Raw genomic sequence first — 23485 nt, forward strand, 5'->3', positions numbered from 1 at the left:
ACTATGCAAATATGCGACTTGTAGAGCATAAATTCCTGAGTATGTAAAAAGACTTTAGCCCAATCCTGTGCGGTTAGGAATATTTAAAGAAATAACCAGAATGATCACTCCGGCCACTAGGGGGCAGCCAAAATACAAACTAATAAGCATTAGTAATTAGACCAAAAATAATATGCTTGTAAAGTATCAAGAAGCTGCTTATTATACTTTTATATGTAAACCTCCACCTGAACTGACCACATTTTCTCCAGTTTCTCCAAAAACGTAGTAAAAACAATGATGATAACCAAAAAACAAATAACACAACAATATAGTGACACAAAAAGCAATTAGGTGGTGACAAAAGAGCGACAACACCTCTACTCAGGATATAAATGAAAGACAATTGATTGACACTGGTATTTTTATTTACTCGTAATCATTGCTCAAGAAGATAACTTTAAAAGCACGGCCCCAGAGACGCAGGTTTATGTGAAGTCAGACAGTGTTTAAGCTGCTTAAGACGTTAGCATGCTACCGGTTAGCATTTAGCTTCAATGCGATAAGCCTCTCCAATAGAAAGCCCTGAACCACAATCCAAACATCTAGCCTTGGATACGACGGGGGTCAGAGTTCCTCAGTGTTCACAGATGTGAGACACACGACAAACAGTAAAAATCACAGAGAAAGGTTTTCTGTCTCCTCTTTGATGTGTTAGAGTGAAGCAGATCTTTAGTAAATCCTGTAGCTCGACAGACAGAGCTGCTACGTCTGTGCATACTAACTATTCAACTATTCAGTCCACTGAATATTTGTCCAGTAGTCTTTACACCAGGGGTCACCAACGTGGTGCCCGCGGGCACCCAGGTGCCCTTTGGGGCATGCCCAGTAGCCCTTGTGACTTTTTCTAAGATGTAAAACACTTAATTTTCTTGAATCTGATTCTTAAAAATACACTTATTTCGATCTTGTGTCTCACTACGAGTTTAAAATTAAGATATTTTAATATAATATGGTAGCTCTCGAACAACTTCATGTTCTTGAAGTAGCCCTCGGCTGAAAAAAGGTTGGTGACCCCTGCCTTACACTATGCTCACTGTGAAGCATGGTGCAGGGAAAATGAAGGTGTGGCTGTTTTATTGCCTCAGGGCCTGGACAACCTCATATCATCAATAGAAGAATTTATTCACAAGTTTATGAAGATATTTAGCAGAATAACCTGAGACTTTTAAAACAGCGTGGAATCCCTCGTATTAAATATCTGCTGATCCTTCTTTTGCAGTAATAACTGCTTTCCTGTAGTTGCAGATTAGACGCTCACAGCGATCAGGATGAATCTTGAATCTTTACAAAACTGCTGCAGTTCAGTGAGATTCAGCCGGTGAACTTGTACAATACAGCTTTTTCCACGCTCTCCTGTGAATGTTTACATGTTATGGCCAATAAAAAATATGATCAAATGTAAATGTTTGGGTGGTATTAGTTTGAGCAGACACTGTTTAATCGTTCTTATGATTCTGATGAAGATCAGACCACATTTTATGACCAATTTAGGCAGAAATGTGAGAAATTCCAAAGCGTTCACATACTTTTTCCTCCCACTGTATATCACATAAACGTGTGTCTCTGGGGCCGTGCTTTAACTGTTTTCTTCTTGAGCAATGACTACGAGTAAATAAAAATGCCACTGTATTTCTGTTGTCGTTTCATTTTCATCTTGAGGTGATATATTATGGTACTGCATAATTCTACTTTGGTATTCAAAGTGGCAGCTGGAAATTTGTGTGATGTTATTTTAAACGCACGTATAGGTTGTAACCTTTTAGATTTGGGTAAAGCTGAACTGGAGAAAATGTGCTTGGTTCAGGCGGCGGTTACAAGGTTAACATAATAGTAAGCCATTAATAATATAAGACATTAATAATATGCTTATAAAGATAGGCTGATCATTATATCGTTATCAACTACCATGCTAATAGGCCGTGAATAATATGCTTATTCATAACACTAGCTGCTAATGCTTATTAACACTTAATGAGCACACCTTAATCTAAAGTGACACCAATAATTCCACACATTGTAGTGACCCAGTGGCTAAAGCTTACTTAAAAATGATGTGTGGGGAAAGTATATGATTTTACAGTGTATATCCCAATGACCGGATTATTTGGGTCACGGCCCCATACAGGTGCTAGAGATCGCTACACTGACTCCCAAATCCCACATCTGTGCTGCCTTTTACTTGTAATCGGATCTCTTATGGAGGAATAAATAGTTAGATAAATGTTTATGTCTGTGCGGCCGCTGTGGCCGTCTGTTAGTTTTTTCCTACGGTGATGTAAACAATGTGGGGGAATCGGAATCTTTGCTCATTTTGTGAAACTGTTGAAAAATGATGACATTACAGTACGTCACGTTTCTCAACGTCTTAACCTGAACCCAGCACATTTACTCCAGTTTGGCTTTATCCAAATCTAAAAGCTTCTTTAAAAAAACGTTTTGTTTTTTTCTGTTTTGCACTTGGGATCTTTGTTATTTCTTGTGTGCAAGGTTTTAATCAAATTTTAATTTTAATGTAGAGTATTGGCAATTTTAAACCACATTTAGCCTGGTTGTAGGGCTTAAAATAAATGTATATTTATTTGCTCCATGGCTGAATACATTTTTAAATGAAACTTTAAACGGACTATAGGGAATTTAAAAATGTTAAAATTAAGTATTTTCCTCCCCTACATGTTCCAGCCATGTCCTAATGTGTAGAATGAGCTCAGACCTGTTCACCACAACTGCCTCTAAAATCTTGCACTGTCTCTCAAAAAGGTGTTACTTCGGGTCCGAAGTGCCGTCATGCACAAGCTTAATATAGAAGGTGCAGTTACACATATGGCCTGAGGTGGCAGTAGTGAGTATACAATGGCCAATTTGCATCCAGCCCCTTTAATGACATCTTTTAAAAGCACTGTCTCTGCAGTGGAGTGGTTTGGGGGAGTGCAAGGTCACTCTCACCCTCTCCTATAAGAAGAGACACTCTAATATACCTTATGTGTGGTTTTGGTAGCTCTGTGATGAACAGAAGTGAAATAGATGACGATCAAAAACAGTTGAGATTTCAACATTTCTGTGAGTTTTTAAATGGTCAAAATTTATCCAAGGACGGCTGAGAAACATCCAGGTTAAGATTTCAATCCGAGAACCAGGCTGTTTAAATGCACAAGCGATGGATAACACGCGTGTTGCAAAACATGTCAACAATGTTGTCGTTGAAAATGGACTTGAAAGACAGATATTTAGGCATTTGCCTCTTCACATAACGTTAGTGTCTGTCCAGAGAGGAGAGAGGAGTTCATCAGAAAGGAGAGTGCTGCGTAAAACCCCCGTTATCTCTGTTTCTGGAAAAAAATCTGTGATTTTGATCAAAGCTAGCCTCTGTTTAGCTTAGATTTCTCAGGAACCAAGGCTGTTTTCACCTACGGAGAGCTTACAGTGTCACCTTTCAAACGAGCCACAGCATGTGTCCATAGCTATAACATAGAATATGCTGTGGCGCTACAAATATCATGAAAAATGGTCTGGATTATTGGCAGCTAAATCATCAATGGTATTTTGACTTCTGGGATCAACAGTTTATTACTCGTGTAATAGAAATGAAAAATCACTATGCTGTTATGCAAATCTACCACTGGACATGATATGGTTTTGTGATATGTCTTTTTACTTTAAGGGACTATACAGAGTTTAAAAATGTTAAAACAATGTATTTTCCTCCCCCTACTTGTTCCAGCCATGACATTTTATGTTTGGTTTATAACAAGGCCAAATGGAGAATTTGGAGGTTTCTATAAAATAATATAAATTTAGTATGAACTAAATCTTATATATGGTATATTTTGAGTTAACTCATTGAGATGAGCAGTGTTGTGGATTTTCTTGCTTAATAAAGCTTAAGAGATGTTTGTCTAGTCAACATGTGAAGTTTATTACACAATGCATTGCGGAGAGGGTTACACATAACGCGAGTTTATGGTAAGCTCTGCCCGAGTCAGCTTTGGCATCATCTTTTATAGGTGAGCACACCACAGGGAAGCACAGAATACACATAGAAATGGTAATACAGTTGCAGGCCACCAAAAGGCGCTTTGCATGGTAATGCATCAGGGTGGCGTTTGGAGACAGAAGGAGATCTTTGTCATGTTGAGGAGACGGGCCATGTGGGCCTTTTGTCTTTTAGGTGCGAAACGACCTTGCCCAGGATCTTTTGTGATGCTTCAGAAGATGGCCCACCTTGGCCTATCTTCCGTCTGGGGTACAGGAAGAAACCGGTCTGGTGACCCAGCAGGGAGCCAGGCAGAAAGGCGCCGGCTTGGTTACTAGCTTAGCTTTAACTAAACTTGTCACAACAGCAGCCTGTGTGCTGGGAGCTGTGCTGCTGTGTGTCTCTCATGTGTGTCTCCTCTCACTGTTTTTAAGGACCTGGCATTAAAAGACTGTACCCAGAGTCTCTGTGTGTGACCATTCAAAACACGCCACAGGACCACCTTAACACACCTGCCCCCACCTTGGTTCTGGCTTTTGTAATGTGCTCATGTCACATAAATGCATGCGGAGGGTGAGGAAGAGTTTTTTTTTTTTAAAGAAAAGAAAAGGGCCTTATCTCTTGCCACCCACGTACTGCGAGAGCGTTGGAAAACACGGGAGAAACCAACACAACAGAGTTTACACTTCATGGTTTGATTCAGGTAGAGCAACTACGAAACAAAAGTGAAAGCAAAATCGGGGATTTCCAAGCGCTCAGTATTTACCTTTCACTTTTACATAGACCACAGTTTGCAGACAGGCAGCAGCACATGGAGGACATTGGCCTTTCCTTATCTTGCCGGAACCTTGTGTTTTAACCCTGGACATAAGAGTTTCACTGGACGTGGACATGTAGAGGAGGAAATACGCGGGGAACACTGGTCAGTGTTTGTCTAGACTTCCATCATTAGTCTTGGAGCTGACCATTAGCTGAACCACCAGGCTGACTTCCTTCTTTTCCAGGTGGACGTCACTCTGAACACGCCGTTTCCTCTGCTCCAGCCACCGGTAAGAGGCACTTTGTGTTGGGCTGTGGTCACAGATACAATCAGCAGACATGCTTCTCGTAACTTTGTAAATGAGTCAACCTCCAACATTAATGAACCCCTTAAAGTCAAAAGAATACCAGTGCACATTGAACCTTGCACTTTACCAAGATGTGTTTATGGGTCGTTTTAAGTTGAATAAAAAAACTTAAAGCAGAAGTTTCGCTCAACAGTGGCTTTGCCTCAGTGCTGGAAGTAAAAGGCACTACCCAGGGCCCAGAGCAGGAGAGGGGCCCTCAAAAGTGCTGTTATAAAAATATTCTGTGTAATTGATGTAACAACTGAACACAACCAATACAGTGGTTGCTAGACAGAATTTTGCACAAAAAATAATGATGGATGAAATCTCCCTGACACCCCTTTAAAATGTGCCCAATGGTTCAGCCCACAGTTCAGTGTCTTGCCCAAGGACACCTTTGCTTTTTACTTACATGTTCACTGTTTTGTGTGGAACAAAACAGGCCCCCTTTTTTCCATACTGAGATATGTTCTTACCTGAGCTTAGACGAGTTGATACGTACCTGTCTGGTCTTTACGCGTGCGCTCAGTCACGCCAAAAGTGACCAAGCTCTTCCACGTTTTCCCTATTTAAATACAGTTACGTTAGCGTTTACATGATCCAAGTCTAGTTACACAAAATTAAACATGTCGATTTTCTGAGCGGATATAAAGGGGAACTATGTTGTGAGGCGTAATAACACCTTACAGGGCGCCAGACTAACTTTTATTTTAGTAGCGCTGTTGCCACCAGCTTTTTCATTTGGTCGCACAGACTCGAGACACAATATAAAAAAAGCTGTCACATAAGAATGAGGGTCGGCTTAAACGGGCTCTATTAGCTTTTCTTTCACTGCGTGTAGACTTTGTTTACCTGTGAAAAAGGAGGAGTGAACAAATCCACGCTGGGTCCGACGCCTCTCGCCCCCGAGTCTGTCTCTGCAGTTGTAACGCGTCACAAATGTCCTGGGGAAATGTTAAATACTTTACCAAAACAGTAGCAGAATCAGAACGAAGTGCTTCCTGTTGGCCTCAAAACAAGAGCCTTTTTTTTATGCCGCTGAAACAGGTCTGGTCATCAATGCTGGGGAGGAACTGAATACATGCATTTAGAATATTTTGAATACTGTTTTAGGTAACTGTATTCAGGTTAGTTACTCTTTCATTTGAGGGTATTCAGAATACAGTTACTTTCCTGATATCCAAGGAATACATTAAAGTAATCGGTAATTAAATTTCAGTTTCATAATCTTAATATTAAGAAGAAAAAAGGATAAAAACGTCCAGGGAAAATTTTAGCCCTTTCTTTCTGGGCTGTGCATTTGCAAAGTGCTTTTATTTGCATTCCACATTAGTGGTAAATAACAAGTACAGCCTAATCCATGTGTGTATGTGTCCGTGCGTACGTGACATAGTACAGGCAAAAAAAAATGCTACTTTCACCCCTGTTTGCAGGATATTCACATAGAAAAGTATGTATTACTGCCAATTAAGACCGTATAAATCACAGTCAAAAAGTACCTGTTTTAGCCTAAAGCCGAAATAATATACAGGAGCTGAATCTGCTGTGGCTGAGGGGGAGGGCGGGACATAACAGCAGCTGTAGCTTTACGTTAGCTTTCTGTTAGCTTTACGTTAGCTCTCTGTTAGCTTTACGTTAGCTCTCTGTTAGCTTTATGTTAGCTCTCTTTTAGCTTTACCTTTGCTCTATAAAACAAGCTACTTCTGACGCGACAAGATCAGAGCGAACTCAGGAAGGAACATAAACCGCTAAACTCTTTCTGCTCCTGTCTCCTCCTCCTCTCCAGTCGCTCCTGTCTCCTCCTCCTCTCCAGTCGCTCCTGTCTCCTCCTCCTCTCCAGTCGCTCCTGTCTCCTCCTTCTCTCCAGTCGTTCCTGTCTCCTCCTCCTCTCCAGTCGCTCCTGTCTCCTCCTTCTCTCCAGTCGCTCCTGTCTCCTCCTCCTCTCCAGTCGCTCCTGTCTCCTCCTTCTCTCCAGTCGTTCCTGTCTCCTCCTCCTCTCCAGTCGCTCCTGTCTCCTCCTTCTCTCCAGTCGCTCCTGTCTCCTCCTTCTCTCCAGTCGCTCCTGTCTCCTCCTTCTCTCCAGTCGCTCCTGTCTCCTCCTCCTCTCCAGTCGCTCCTGTCTCCTCCTCTCCAGTCGCTCCTGTCTCCTTCTCTCCAGTCGCTCATGTCTCCTCCTCTCCAGTCGCTCCTGTCTCCTTCTCTCCAGTCGCTCCTGTCTCCTTCTCTCCAGTCGCTCCTGTCTCCTTCTCTCCAGTCGCTCCTGTCTCCTTCTCTCCAGTCGCTCCTGTCTCCTCCTCCTCTCCAGTCGCTCCTGTCTCCTCCTCCTCTCCAGTCGCTCCTGTCTCCTCCTCCTCTCCAGTCGCTCCTGTCTCCTCCTCTCCAGTCGCTCCTGTCTCCTCCTCCTCTCCAGTCGCTCCTGTCTCCTCCTCCTCTCCAGTCGCTCCTGTCTCCTCCTCTCCAGTCGCTCCTGTCTCCTCCTTCTCTCCAGTCGCTCCTGTCTCCTCCTCCTCTCCAGTCGCTCCTGTCTCCTCCTCTCCAGTCGTTCCTGTCTCCTCCTCCTCTCCAGTCGCCCCTCGGCTGCAGCGGTACCGCCCAAAAGGCGAACCTAAAAGTGAAAATAGATACGACTGTGGGGAATAACCTGTCGGAAAGTGTGTATTTGCAGAAGATTATAGAAGGTTAATTCATGTTGGGACACGTGGCTTCTGTTGCTGTCTGTAGCTCATTGTCTAGAACATTTGAGCTTTATTTAGTGCAACACCACACACCCTTTGCCAAAAGGCTTAAAAAAAGACCTCCTTGAAAAGGAGATGGCTAATATCAAGGGGCTATTCCGCTTCAAATAAAAAACGTAAAAAAAATAAAAAGTTGTATTTTTGTTTTCACGTCCATTCAATAAAGGACTTTTAACTAAGTCAGAGTGCCTCAGATCATCTTTTTTCTTCTGTTCATTTTTGTATTTTATATTTATTGGAAGACACAAAGTAAAAATAACGGAATTTTATATTTTGTCATGAAAAATAACATTTTGCCCTGGACTCACACTGGACTCTTGTTCCTTCATCAGTGTTGACAGAAGACAATCCAGCGCAGTTATCTTGGCCAAAGGAGGTCCTCCAGCCCGTCCCCGCTCTCTGTCAGTGTCTGGACCTCCCTCTTCTTTCCTGTCGATATAAACTCCAAAGAGCTGCAGGGGAGAAGCAAACATGGCTGACAAAACAGTGCAGAGAGAGACTCTGCGCTGTCCCGTCTGCCTGGATCTGCTGAAAGAGCCGGTCACCATCCCGTGTGGACACAGCTACTGCAAGGCCTGCATTGACACCTACTGGAAACAGCCCAGAGGCAGGCACAGCTGCCCCGAATGCAGGAAGACCTTCCGTTCTAAGCCGGCCCTGGTCAAAAACATTATGCTGGCGGGTCTGGTAGAGCAGCTGAACCAGACCCAGACGGCGCCCCCTGCTGCTGACAACGCTGGACCTCGGGATGTGCCGTGTGACATGTGCATAGGGGAGAGCAAGATGAAGGCGGTGAAGTCGTGCCTACAGTGCTTGGTGTCGTATTGTGAGTTCCATCTCCAGCCGCATAGCAACGTAGCAGTGTTGAAGAAGCACCGGCTGGCTGAACCTTCTTGGAACCTCCATGAGAACATCTGTTATGAGCACAATCAGGTGAAGAAGATGTTCTGCAGGACAGATCAGACTTTAGTGTGTGTGCTGTGCTGCATGGATCAACATGAGGACCACCTGACGGTGACGGCTTCAGCAGAGGCCACCAAAAGGCGACGGGGTCTGAAGTGGAGGAAGGACCATCTTCTGAAAGCCGTCAAATTCAGGGAGAAAAGCAAGGACTGGCTTGTAGATGAGGACCAGGCCATTAGGAGATCGGCTGAGGATGCGGTGGACCAGATCGCCGCAAGTATAGGCAGCGTGATCCAGAAGCTTTCTAAGAAGCGGGCAAAGATGGAACAGCTGGTCGTGCTGCAGCGGGACACCGAGCTCAGCTTGGTGCACCTTCGGGGAGACAAGCTGAGCGCAGAGGTCAGCAAACTCAAGAGGTCCATCTCCGACCTGGAAGCACTAGAGACAACAGCTGACCCATGCTTCTTCCTCCAGCACTGCCCCGCCCCAAGTGCCCCAGTACTAGACCTGCCCGAGCTCTACTTCAAGGACGCAGGGGGCGAGTATGGAGACGACGTGGCCGAGGCAGTGTCCAAATTCACAGACGACCTTAAGGACACGATCAAGCAGTTCAGACCCCCCGAGCCGAAGCCCACCATCAGAGCGAGGTTCCTCCACTGCGCCTGTGATATCACCCTGGACGCCCTCACTGCTCACCCGTGGCTGTCGCTGTGTGCGGAGGACAGAGGGGTGACTCTGAAGACGCCGCCCAGCGCTCCTGCTGACCACCCGGACAGGTTCAACCACTACAGGTCAGCAACAACAATACAACAAGCCACCAAGTGTACAAAGGTTGGAAACACTATTTATGTTCTGGATTTTCTTTATTTTCAACACTATTTCCTATGTGTGACTCTCATTGAAGACGTTAAACTATGAATGAACATATGGGATTAGGAAACAAAAAAGGGTTAAATAACTCCAAATATGTCTCAAATGTTAAAATCCTGTTATTCTTGGCATTGGTCATTGCCCTAAGAACTATTAAAGGCCTAAATCATGCTGTTTCCTTATCAAAAACACCCCCAGAGTGGTTTTTTGGCTTCATTCACGCAGTTCTAAGCAATCCTTCTGAATCCTGCTCTCTGAGCAGCTGCTCCATCCTCTGCTGGAAAACCACTGAGTTGGAAGTTTCCATGCTCTTCCACGGCCACAAAGACCAGACAGGTACGTCTGAGCCTCCCAGCTAAGACATGAATACTCTACTTCTAAAAGATTAGTTGAAAAAAAGGGTTGATTTCTAAAATATGTATAATGAACTGTCAGACATGGAACACATGCCTTCACTTGATCACCTAAAAGATGCTTGGCAGCAGGACATTGAAATAGACATCACTGCATCTCAATGGACAAAAGCTCAAGACAACGTCCACTCATCTTCAGTCTGTGCTCGTCATGGACTGTTCCAATTCAAAGTTCTGCACAGGCTACACCTCTCCAAAGTACGGCTTTCCAAAATGTTCCATGGGGTGAACACAGGATGTAACTAACGCTAACTCACACTTTCTGGAACTGTCCTAACCAAACAGCTGACTGGACAAAAATTTCTTGAATGTATGTCTGATATTTGTGATAAATTGGTCATAAAATGTGGTCAGATCTTCGTCAATGTCAACTTTATTTCTATGGCACATTTACAATGCGAAAAACCAAAAGTGCTTTACATCCCTAGTGCCTAACACGGTGTGCAACAGCCCCACCTAGAGTTAAAGGGACATTTCTGGATTTTTGACATGGGGCCTCATTTTCTAGTTATCCAGAGTGTTGCTGATTTCTGGAGATATGTTTTTGTAATTTATGCAGTTCTTCTGTTTGAAGAGACACAAACATTTATATCGTAATTCTGGTGTTATAAGTGATTTGCCTCAGGTGCTCTGTGGAGCGGGTCAGACTGTTTTTAATGCAGGCAAGCTGATGTCATAGAAATGCGCTAGCCTTGCACTAGCCTAGCACCACGTAACTCTTCAAATATAACAACTGCATAATTTACAACAAAATAAATATCTCCAGAAATCAGCAACACTCTGGATAACTAGGAAATGAGGCCCTATGTCAAAATTTCTGAAATATCCTTTTAACATCACTAGCCGCACGTATACTAGACACGAGGTAAAAAGGTACATTGATATAAATGTCCTTAAGACTTTCTATCCATGTGGAAATGGGCATTTTTGCTATAACCTGGTACAATGCATTTTTTGATTTGGCCAAAACTGCACTGTCTAAATAAAAATCTTCCCATACCATCCTTGTCTCCTCCAGGCAGGTGCTGAGCAGGGAGGCTCTGAGCGGCCGCTGTTACTGGGAGGTGGAGTGGAGCGGGCGGGGCGGAGTCCGCATCGCCCTCTCCTACAAGGACGTGGAGCGCCAGGGGAACGCCGACGCCTGCGCCTTCGGACACAACGGCAGCTCCTGGGCCTTAGACACGTCCGACGGCCACTTCTCCTTCTGGTTCAACAAGCAGCAGCTGCGTCTGCCCGCCCCGCCCTGCCCTCGTGTGGGAGTGTACCTGGACCACGCCGCGGGGGTGGTGTCCTTCTACAGCGTCTCCCAGACCATGAGCCTCCTGCACAGGCTGCACACCTCCTTCACTCAGCCTCTGCACGTGGGCGTCTGGTTCCGTTGGAGCTACAGCGGGGATACGGTCTACTTCCCTTCCATCAAGAATAATCACCCCCTGAAACTCTTCCTCAACAGCACAGATGACGAATCCTAAAAAAGACGCATCAAGAAAAATCAGAACCTTCTTACCACCTCCTCAGAAACTCCTGCAGTGAGATCTTTCTTTGTTCTTACAGTTTTCATGAGCTGTGAAACACTCCAATTTGTATTACCTGGATTTTGTTCCTTACAACAACCTCCTTTTGCGCCTTTAATTGTGCCAATTTCTCCGTTAAAGCCAAAACTGTTTTGTTTGATTAATATTGGCCGCTGTTGAATCAGATTTTGCCATAAAAACTTTATTAAACTCGATTTATTATTTGTGATGTTGAATTTCACTGAAAGGCAAAGTTGCAAATGCATATGTTAGGGTCCTATTTGCGGACTTCAGTTCCGCCTTTGACACTGTTCGCCCCCTCCTTCTTATGCAGAAGGATCTGAATGTAAATCCTGCTCTCATCAAATACAGTGCCTCTCGAAAGTATTCATACACCTTGGACTTTTGCACATTTTGTCATGTTTACAACCCTAAACATAAAGATTTTATTTTGATTTTTTTACTGAACGTTCACACACAAGTAACAGACAACTGTGAAGTGAAAGCAAAATGATACATGATTCTGTTAATTTTCAAAAAATAGAAAAGTGAAAAGTGGGGCTTGCATAAGTATTCATACAGCATTTTCTGAGTGCATTAAATTGCCTTTATAAAATTCCTAATGACTGCAGAATGTTCACTCCTTGGCCTAACGGTTAAATAGAGGCCACCTGTGTGTAATCTACTCTCAGTATAAATACAGCTGTTCTTTTAGGCCCTCAGAGCTGTGGTCGGTGTGTATTGGTGACTAAACAACATCATGAAGGCCAAGGAGCTCACCAGAGAGGTCATGGATAAAGCTGTGGAGAAGTTTAAAGCAGCACTAAGTTATACAAAGATTTCCCAAGATTTAAACATCTCCCAGAGCACTGTTCAATCCATCATTCAGAAATGGAAAGAGTAAAGCACCACTGCCAACTTACCAAGACATGGCTGTTCACGTAAACTAACAAACTGAACAAGGAGAGCACTGGCAAGAAATGCAACCAAGTGCCCCAAGATAACTCTGGAGGAGCTGTGAAGTCCTGCCGCTGGATGGAGCCAAATACAGAGACATTTTGGAGGAAAACCTGCAGGAGTCACAAGAGAACTGAGGCTGGGGCAGAGATTCACCTTCAGCAGGACAATGACCCTAAACACAAAGATAAATCTACAATGGAATGGTTCAATAAAAACATATTAATGTGTTAGAATGGCCCAGTCACAGTCCTGACCAAAATCCTATTGAAAATCTGAGCTTGAGTTGTTTTTTAAAGAGGAATGGGCTAAAATGTCAGTCTCTACATGTGCTAATCTTGTAGAGTCAGAACCCAAAAGACTTGTGCTGTTATTACAGCAAAAGGGGGTTCCACAAAGTATTCATTCATGCTGTATGAATACTTATGCACGCGACACTTTTTGGTTTTCTATTTTTTGAAAAATAACAGAATCATGTATCATTTTGCTTTCACTTCACAGTTGTCTGTTACTTGTGTGTGAACGTTCAGTAAAAAAATAAAAATAAAATCTTTATGTTTAGGGTTGTAAACATGACAAAATGTGCAAAAGTTCAAGGTGTATGAATACTTTCGAGAGGCACTGTAGTTCCATGGTTTCCTCTCAAAGAGGTGACAACAAGTAAAAGTTGGGAGTACTCTATCCACAGCTAAGAACTGTAACACTGGCCTTCCTCATGGTGCGGTTAGTTCTCCCATGTTGTTCACCTTGTACACAAATGAATGTAAAAGCAGTCTGCCAAGGAACAACATTTAGAAATTCTCCGATGACACTATCATTATAAGCTCACTGTGGCTGGAGACTGCCCATCAGAGTATTTTAAAGAGGTTGACATTTGCAAGTCTTGGTGCGAGGACCATTATCTTTCTCTAAATGTGGTCAAAACCAAAGAAATGTTGTTTGATCCAAAAGGCTTTGTAACTCATGAACCTGTGCAGATAAATGGCAGTGCGACCGAACAGGTGGAGACTTTGAAATATTTGGGGGTCTGTGTTGACAGTTGTATGAAATGGACCACTCATGTAGACTACACTTTTTAAGACGGCTCAGACTGTTCAGAGTGAGCACGAAAATCATGTCATGTTTTTACAATTCTGTGCTGGAGAGTGACATCAGGTATGGGATGGCAGTCTGGTTTGGGCCTCTCACTGTTCAGAGCAGAGCTAGATTTGAAAGACTTGTGAAAAAAGTGATTGGAAAAACAGAATATCCATCTTTAAAAAACATTTACGACAGATTAGCTCTTGACCATCCATCCATCCATTTTCTTCCACTTGTCCGTTGCCGGGTCGTGGGGGCAGCTGTTGGAGCTGCCCAAATCACATTGCACCGGCCCTTATGGCTCCTCCTGCAGGTGGTGGGTCCACAGGAGGATGACCTTATGGTTCTAACCCGGGCCTGTTGGTCTCTCATAAGGGGCTTCTGAACCGCTCTTTGTCTGACCCGTCACCTAGGACCTGTTTGCCATGGGAGACCCTACCAGGGGCACGAAGCCCCCGACAACAGAGCTCCAGGATCATTCGGGGGCTCAAACCTCTCCACCACGTTAAGGTGGCGGTTCCAGGAGGGGGCTCTTGACCAGGCAAGGGAACTTATCACAAATCCAGGCCACCCACTGAACGGGGAATATGAGGCTCTCCCCTCTGGCAGGCGGTTCAGGGCGTTTATATACAAGAACAATCGCTCCAAGCTTTCTTTTGTCCCCACATCGGTGAGTCTTTTAAACTTGTCGGGCATCAGAGACTGCCATTAATGTCTTTTAATCTAAATTGTTTATAAGCTGTCTCCACATGTGTGTTGTGCTTTTGGCTATACTTTCTTCAGTGTAATGCCAGCCACACTACTTTGAGGTCTGTGTATAACTGCACTGTGTGTGCTGTAGTATACTGTATGTACCGATGTTTTCTATGCAATGTTGTCTAATTCAGCAAGCAACTGTGAGCCCAAGACAAATTTCCCGCAAGGGACAATAAAGTTTAATCTAATCTAAAAGAAGGGCAGTAAATTTGTCCCTCATCAGAAGGAGTTGAGGACAACATGTGAGACAAATGTTTACATCACTGCCTCAGATTATTTTGATCTGTAGGCTTCTCGTGACACTCACAATTCTGTGATTTTGTAAATACTGTATATGTGCAAAACACTGTGGATTAGGTTAATGTTTATTCTTTCTGTGTAGAGATGTGGGTCATCTGATTGGTCAGGTGATCACGTAGCACTACAGGTGTGTACAGGTGGAAATCAGCTGATGGGTGCATTTCTTTAGAAACTCCTTTATCATTATCCTGAATCCATGTGACACAGATCAAATCAAATATCTTTTGAAAACATTCACACCAGTTTGCTTCTTTTAGATTTAGCTAATCATCATTATGTTTTGCCTATTCAAATGATTAAACATGCAATCACTACCTATTCGACATATAATAATCTATATTGCCTATATATTATTGTATGGCTGAAATCATAATCTTGTGGTAAAGATTGTTATTTTAAATGGCTGCACATACCATGACCTTTTGTGAACATTTCAATCAATCTTTATAAAGTGCTTATCCTACATTTCATGGAACACAAAGTGCTTTACAGATTTAAAAACATCCCCTCACACCCGCCTCCTCCCACATAAACACATTCTCAGTAACCAGACCCTGACTGTGGAGGCAGGAAAGCAACAAGTCAGAGGCACACTGTATGCAGAAGGCAGACTAAAGTCCTTTAATGATATGGACAACCAGGCATTTAAAAAGGCTAGTGGAGTCATGTGACATGGGTCACGTGACCAACAAAATGCTCTGCAGATAATATTTGCATCTACATACAAAAATATTTGCATCAGAGTATTTACATCAGAGTACAAACATCGACTGTAACAAAGACGCAATGCGACACAATTACAACATTAGAGAGTTACAATACAAACCCCCATGATGCATCAGGGTGACATAGATTTCAATTGCCACTGTCGATGGTCTCTGTTTCATACAGAGGAAACACTGGGGGAACCTAACAATTGTTATAAGAAAAAGTAAAAAATGTAATTAAGATCAAGGAATGAAGATTCATAGGTAAAAGTAGCTCTGAATAATAAGAAGGACCAAGACCATAAAGACATTTAAAAAGGGCATTAAAGTAGTTGATACAAGCATGCATTAGTGTCTCTGTGTTGGCCTGAGAGAGACTGTTCTTCAGGCGCTATATAAACCAAAAAGGCACCCGCCTCTGTGGTAAAAGTATGTGACCACATTGTTTTTATTTATTAGGTAATTTGAAAAGATTTTATTTTATTGCCATTTAAGCTAAGACAAATATACAGATATTATGGTACTGTCCTGATTTTATAAGGGAAGGGAACATTAGAGTGGAACCTTTGTTCGTAAGGTGTTGCCCCAGGTGGTAATAGCGTTGGACTTCCTGTTTTGCCAAACGCAAGCTGGACGTAAACGGCAGCACTCGCGTGTTCATTGTCTCTACCTTTTTTTATTATTATTTCACAGGTCAGTACACGGTGAACCATAACCACAAATATAATGTATGGTCTTTATACGATTATCTACTAGTATGTGAAACTGTTCTTTACTTTGTGGGCCGTTTGTAGGGATAAATGGGGAGTTTTATCAGTTAAGGTCTGAGAGTGGCAGTGGGACTCCCGCGCTCGGTAGTTCGTGCGGGGTTTAGCATCTTAGCCATCGCCAACTCTGTTTTTAAGGAGTTTGGTGATGCTACTTTTTGTTTTGTTTTACTGCCATTTGTGTGGCTCACATTTAGCAGCTACTTAGGCTCTGAGTACAGTAAGCTAATTAAAAAGGGGCAGATATTATAAGACTTGTTCTTCTCCTCTGCTCCGTTTCATTCATACTGTGTTGGCTTGGCGGTTTTTATTGTGATTGCATAACATCACTTTTGAATGAAATAAATAAATAAAATGAAATGAAATGAAATTAATACAGTAAAGCCGACATATAGCTTTGTCTCATTTCATGTGTAGTATTTGTTCAAAAGAATGTAAAGAAAGTTTACGGTGTTTTGTTTTTGTTATAGTATTTTTCAGTCCTGATCAAAGAGAATAGCAATGTGTTTTAGTGCAGCTAAGTTTAGCAAAGCAAAAACAAAACAGTTGAAGATCATCCTGTAATTATGCTATGCATATTGTTCTCTTTAAGGTAAAATGTGTTGGATCCAAAGATTACCTGTGAGAAAATGTTTCTTAAGCTTGTGCATAGAGAAAAGTGATAAACTCTGTATTGCACCTTTTGTTGATGAACGAGTAAAAGAGACAAAAAAACGCAATCTGGACGTAAACGGCAGCACTCATTGTCTCCACCTTTTTTTATTATTTCACAGACGCACAGATTGCAGAAATCACTGCTACGTCAGCCCCACAGCTTGGGGCCCGTAACACCTCTCTTTATTGTCCGTTTGTTTGAAGTTCCATAATGTAAAAATGGAAGATCGGTCTTAACCTTTGTGTTAAATGCAGTACAATTTAAATTACACAGTAACAACATCAGACCATTATTACACATACATTATCAACATATTGACATTATATACTTTGCATCTCTGTTGACCTTTAGAAAGAAACGTCATTATTATAGATCACATGTGTTGAGTTCATTCTCATTGTCTGTGAATGAAGGAACTGGCTTAATACTCGGATATTTGAGTTTCAGTCTTTAGTCCAATTCGAAGGTCAAAAAAGAGTCCTCACCTCTGGTGGTGAGCTATAAAAGATAGTTTCATCAAGTCTTCATTGTCCTTAACTGTGTTTGTTAGTTCTGACTGATCAGTCATTCACAGGCAGGACGGAAGTTAAAGAGTTTACGACACCACCAAATGGAGTGGGGGTTTTGCTCATCTCTTTGTATGCGGTAACCATGGCAATGGGGCATAGGTCAAACATCACACGCTACACTTATGTCAAAAGATAAATAGAGAGACGGAATGTAAGACGGAATGTGTTAGGAAAGTTTTACTGAATGTGAATCATGATTGGGACTCAGACCCCGGCGGAAGATTGCAGTAATGATATGGAATACATGGAGCCCGGACACTGGTGGTGGTAGGACGAGACCCGGGGCGTCCAGTTGATGATGACGACAAGCGTAGCTGAGGAGAGACCAGGCCCAGGAGGAACTAACAGGCTGTTGTAGATGAGGCGATGAATGAAGGCTGCAAGTACGTCTTCCAGGTTAAATTTGCGCTGAAGCTTCATTAGCCCAAAGGAAGCAAATGTTTTCAAAAGATCTTCTATTCCTCTGATCTGGGTCTCAATTTAATTACAGAAGAGTTCCAAAACCAATAAACTTATTGCTGATTTTCCTGTGTTGCACAGTCACTTTCATTTGTGCGATAACAAACGCAGCTGCACATGGTTCTTTTGGGACTCTTCCTTTTATGTAATTATCATGAAGAAAGATATTTTTCTCTGCACGTTGTATTATTGAACCTGCCACTGACTTCATGTGTATTACAAACCCACAGACACACACATCAGACTGGGTCACCGACTCACTAACTGCATAAAAGGGTTCTCTCTGAGTTGTGGGAAGTAGACCGTATTCCCGCTGTAGCTCCAGCGGAACCAGACGCCCACGTGCAGAGGCTGAGTGAAGGAGGTGTGCAGCCTGTGGAGGAGGCTCATGGTCTGGGAGACGCTGTAGAAGGACACCACCCCCGCGGCGTGGTCCAGGTACACTCCCACACGAGGGCAGGGCGGGGCGGGCAGACGCAGCTGCTGCTTGTTGAACCAGAAGGAGAAGTGGCCGTCGGACGTGTCTAAGGCCCAGGAGCTGCCGTTGTGTCCGAAGGCGCAGGCGTCGGCGTTCCCCTGGCGCTCCACGTCCTTGTAGGAGAGGGCGATGCGGACTCCGCCCCGCCCGCTCCACTCCACCTCCCAGTAACAGCGGCCGCTCAGAGCCTCCCTGCTCAGCACCTGCCTGGAGGAGAACGTCATACGTTTACATGCGCTCCAGTATACAGGTTATTACCGTATTTTCCGGACTCTAAGTTACACTTTTTTTCATAGTTTGGTAGTCTTATTCTCTGGAGCTCAAAGCTCGATGGCCACAGCTAAAGGAACGAGTCTGCAAATGAGAGCTTGCTGTTGGAAGAGGTTTGTCAACAGTGCAGTTACGCCTCCGTGCCCAGGTAGTTGCCAAGGCCATTGTTCAGAAGTGACACCGAGGATGAAGATTTCAATGGATATAGTGATTTGGAGTGAGATGGAGAGTTTCTTCATGCTACAGTTATCGGAACTGTTTATGTGACATTAACATACCGTATGCCTATTCAGCCTGACGTTTTTTTCTTCATTACGCTTTTTTTGGCTGGTGCGTCTGATACTCCGGAGCGACTTAGAGTCCGGAAAATACGGTACTTGGTTTTGGCTTTTTTATTTTTAGCACATTATTCCGGACTTTCTGTGATTTCCGTTTTTTCCAGAATCAGAGGGAATAGGTTGCGTTCACGTGACATCATTCTAAAGAGCTTATAGTTTACAATTGAGGTGGAGGACAACTGAGAATTCCATGATGGTAACTATGGTAAATGGTCTCAACTTATATAGTGCTTTTCCACCTACATCTGGTCCAAAGCGCTTTACGCAGATACTGGAGGTGAGGCGGGTGAAGTGTCTTGCCCAAAGACACGACAGTGTGCACCTTGAGGAGGCGGGATTCGAACCCCCGACCTATTAGTAGTTTGGAGGTACATCATGTAATAAGACATAACCCTAGTCCTAACCTTAAGTCACAACCTTGTTACAGAGCACATTACATTGTGATTTAGTTCGGTACAATGTATCAAGATAGTGTAAAATCAAGTGATACCAGATTTTGTCTTACAGTTTGGTTTATATGGCAGTATACTGGGAGAATCCACAGAGTTCATTGTCTTATCTCTCAGCACATATAAACTAATGTCCAAATATTTTCCCCAAAATGTTTCCAAAAGTGGTGACAATGTTTACAAAAATTAGCATGATGTTGGCCAGAAGAAAGGTACAGTATTTCAGACCCAAAAATAATGTGGCGGATTTGTCAATCCAATCATTTCCAAATACTGATGAGCTACAATATCTGTCAATTTACTTTTTGGAGATTTCTTACAAAATGACATGAACGCGATTCCCTAATCCCGCCATTTTTTCCCATGGACTCATAGTGGGGCTTCTGCAATTTCATGGCCATTTTTCCTGCATGTTCTGCAATTTGTGCATGTTCGGATTTCGCAACTTGTCCTTATTCAGGAAAGTGTTTTTCTTCGGGATTGGGAATCCTGCCCATTCATTTGTATGGGTAATTTGGCCCGTTCATTTGAATAGGACCAGCCATTCAGCAATTTCAACAGTTTAGCTAGTTTATGTAATTTAAACAGTTTAAGCAATTTATATAATGTATGCAATGTAAACAGTTTGTATCTGAAATTTGCAGAAAATATGCCTATAATACAGCACCCCCTACTGTCACAGCTCAACACTGACACATTTGATAGTTTAGAAGCATCATACTCAGGATTATAGACAAGTGGTGCATATAAATCAGCCAATAAAAATCCCCCAAAATCAGCATCAGCCTTAGAAAAACCCACACCAGTCGGCCTCTAATTCTCTCACTGGCCTGTAGTGGTTGAACCTGTCCTGGTGGTCAGCAGGAGCGCTGGACGGCCTCCTCAGAGTGACCTCTCTGTCCTCCGCGCACAGGGACAGCCACGGGTGAGCGGTGCCGGGGTCCAGGGCGATGTCGCAGGCGCAGCGCAGGAAGCCCGCTCTGGTGATGGGCTCCGGCTCGGGGGGGCTGAAGCGGTCCAGGGGGGGCTGGACAGAGAGCCAGAGCCGGGTCACTGCGGCGGTCACCTCCTCGTAGAAACGCCGCTCTCCAGTCTGCGCCGGGGCATCTGCGTGTCAAAGGTCAGGTCATGATTACCTGCTTACAGGGGTAAAGTTTCGAAAACGTTCTCTATAAGCACGGAGCCAATTCACTAAATGTGTGTGTCCACATGAAGTGAGGCATGTGTGTAATACCGCTGTGATTCATCTGCCAGACCTGTGTGTGGCGCTGTGATGTTACCACAGCTACTAGAACAAGATGTACTGTATTTTAAAGGTCCTATATCATGCAACATTGACTTTTTGTAGCTTATTTCCCTATCAAACACTCCTCCAGAGTGATTTTTGGCCATTTTTGAGTTCTAGGCAATCCTCCTGAATCCTGCTCTCTGAGCAGCTGCTCCGCCCTCTGCTGGTAAACCAATGACTTGTGACACTGACGTTTTTTTACGTCATAGTGTCAAACAGGAAGAGCCCAACGTCTGTAATGTAATGCCTTACGACCTAATTTCAATTTGAAAAACAGCTTTTTAAATTATTTCTGTTGTAAGAAATAAATAAAGGGAAACAAAAAAGTGCCCGAGGCGTCCACGCTGCCCCTGCAGAGAAAACAAACGCGCCCCCCTAAATGTCATGTTTGCACTGAAAGTTGTGAAGAAGGAGCTCTTTCTAACCTACTCTGGACGCCTGTTCTTTTTTCTTACCTAACGATAATGTCGCGGAGAAAAGCGCTACAGGACTTTATTCAATCTTCTTTCCGGGACTTTTCAGCGACTATCACCAAAATACTGTTTTTCTGTGACTGTCACTGATGGATGTTTGGTGAACCTTCACCAGAATCAAAGTGGATTCACTTTTATAACCAACGCGAGTCCCAGAATGTACTTATTGCTGTTATATATACATTTCTTTTACTGCTAATAACGCATGGGCAGATTAGCTTGGAGAGAGGGGGCGGAGTTAACTGAATCGAAGCGTCTTGTCTTCCGGGTTTGCAAAATACCCCCAGAAAATACTTATATTTCTCACAAAAATGAGTACTCCATAGTGGTAGAGGTACAATACATCATATAAATGCATATAGTTTACTTTGGGATGGCTAAAATAGCATGATACAGATCCTTTAAGTAATCTTTTGTGTAATGTTAACAGTAACAGCGCAGTGAAAATGAAACGAGGAGATGAATTTATGCTTCGGACTCAAGGGACTAAATCAGAAATACTGTCGATGACTGGACTCTTACCGTTAGTCCATAAACACAGACTGAATGGGGGTGAACTCCGTGTCACCTGTTGTTCGCGGTGGAGCATAGAGGAGCAGAAAACAAGTCATTGGCTGTTTCCCAAGGCCTCAGTAACTTGCCAAACCCACTTCCTTCCAATCCAAGGTAAGTGTCTGCCTTGGTCCAAACAGGGGCTGCTCAGAGCCAACTCTACATTTCACGTCACAAAACCTAGACATACAGACTGCACTTTCGCGTGTGTGTGCTGACTTGCATTTGCAATTTAGTTTTCACAAAGTGGAGCCGCAGGATCTTGTAATGATGAGCCTTCTCTGGGGCTTAGATCTGAAGCCTTTTTTGGCCTTTGTTTGGATGGGCTGCAGTTTGGTCGAGACGTTCAGTATTGTTAGTATCGGCTTGTCATTCTCTTTCCAATTGTGTCATGTTGTTGCGGATCTTACTCGGCTTTGGTATTGGGATAAAAAAAATGTTCCCTCTGACAGCCGCTCTGGATCTCTGGAGTCCAGCTTAACAGCCGACTGCTGCCAAACTAAGGCACATACTGCCACCTGCTGTAAAGTGCTTAGTTCCTTGGCGTTTGAACATGTTTTGTTGCAGAAAACTGTATAAGACTGACGAAGTACACTGTTTATTGTATCAAAGCGACTCAGACCACAGCCACCCACGCTAAATGAGCACTTGTTTGACTGCCGGCCCAATAAACAAGTCAAAGCATGTGTTTTTACTTACAAAGTGGAGTGTAAGGGCTTTTACAAGTCACACAAACCAGCACAAATGTTTTTTTCTTTTTTTCTTCTTCTTGAGAACCTTTGTGACACAGGCCTCCTGTTCAGGACGGCCGTCCCTGATCAGGGACTGACTCCAGCTCCATTTACTTACATACAGTATTTAGGCAAATTATATTTCGACCACTATAGACATGTGGCACAGATTTTTAAACAGGCACTTCTCCCAAATCATCTATTCCAGTCATCACACCATCACATAAATCAAAACATTAATTAAGGACAGAAAAATACAAAAAATATGAAAACCGAGCATTAAAGTTAAGCATTTCTTATCCATATTAAATTATTTGTCATAGGTTGACTGGATGTTTTTGGTCCAAAATACTCAAGTAAAATATAATTCAACAAAAAATTCAACAAAATACTCTTTTTGGAAAATTTGGCTCATTATTATCAATGTCAGAAATTACCTACAAATACTCCACAAATGAGAAAATCTTCTTGTAAACAAACTTTTAGGCAATTCCAGTTCTGTTCCCTTTTTCCTAATGACTATTCTCTTCAAAATGAGCCATTTCCCAAAGAAATCGATTGATGTTTGTGCTGGCAGTGCTCAGTGCATGCCACATGTTAGCCACATGTTAGCCACATGTTAGCCACATGTTAGCCACATGTGGCTAACATGACATGTTAGTCACATAAGCATTTAGGCACAAACTTGTCTAAAATGTCCACAGGGCCATTGATTTCACAGTTGACAGTGGTACATCTGTGTAGAGGTCCATTGTCTCTGTCCAACAATCTGCCATAGTCCATGTCAACAGTGAATGAAGACGTGTAAAGGCTCTTTTCCGAGAAAACAAGGCGGCCATTTTGTTTCGGGGGAAGGGTGTGACTGACGTACCTTTGTGTGATAAACATGGAAAAAAAATTCCCACTTCATTTTGCTTTGCCAGGGTTACAAAGATGCAATGAAAGATGAACCCCTCACCGTGAGCCGCAGGTATGGAGCTGAAGTCCGCAGGTATGGAGGACTGTCCTCCACCACTGTCCACCGGGGACGGCCCGGTGGACAGTGGTGGAGGACAGCTGAAGTCCTCCTCGTCTGAAGACAGCGGGTCCAGCTCAGCAATGGC

At 43.3% G+C, this 23485-nt stretch overlaps 1 protein-coding gene across 1 annotated transcript; it reads left to right on the plus strand.

The window, feature by feature from the left end:
* The first annotated feature begins 8317 nt into the window (after nt 1-8317).
* LOC306975608 (tripartite motif-containing protein 16-like) lies at nt 8318-11538 on the plus strand. The gene is made up of 2 exons (XM_079573208.1): nt 8318-9547; nt 11058-11538. The coding sequence occupies exons 1-2, from the start codon at nt 8325-8327 to the stop codon at nt 11509-11511; spliced, it is 1677 nt and encodes a 558-aa protein (XP_079429334.1). The 5' UTR covers nt 8318-8324; the 3' UTR covers nt 11512-11538.
* Nucleotides 11539-23485: the final 11947 nt, after the last annotated feature.

The sequence above is a fragment of the Gobius niger genome, assembly GCF_951799975.1.
Source record: "Gobius niger genome assembly, chromosome: 16".
Lineage (NCBI taxonomy): Eukaryota > Metazoa > Chordata > Actinopteri > Gobiiformes > Gobiidae > Gobius > Gobius niger.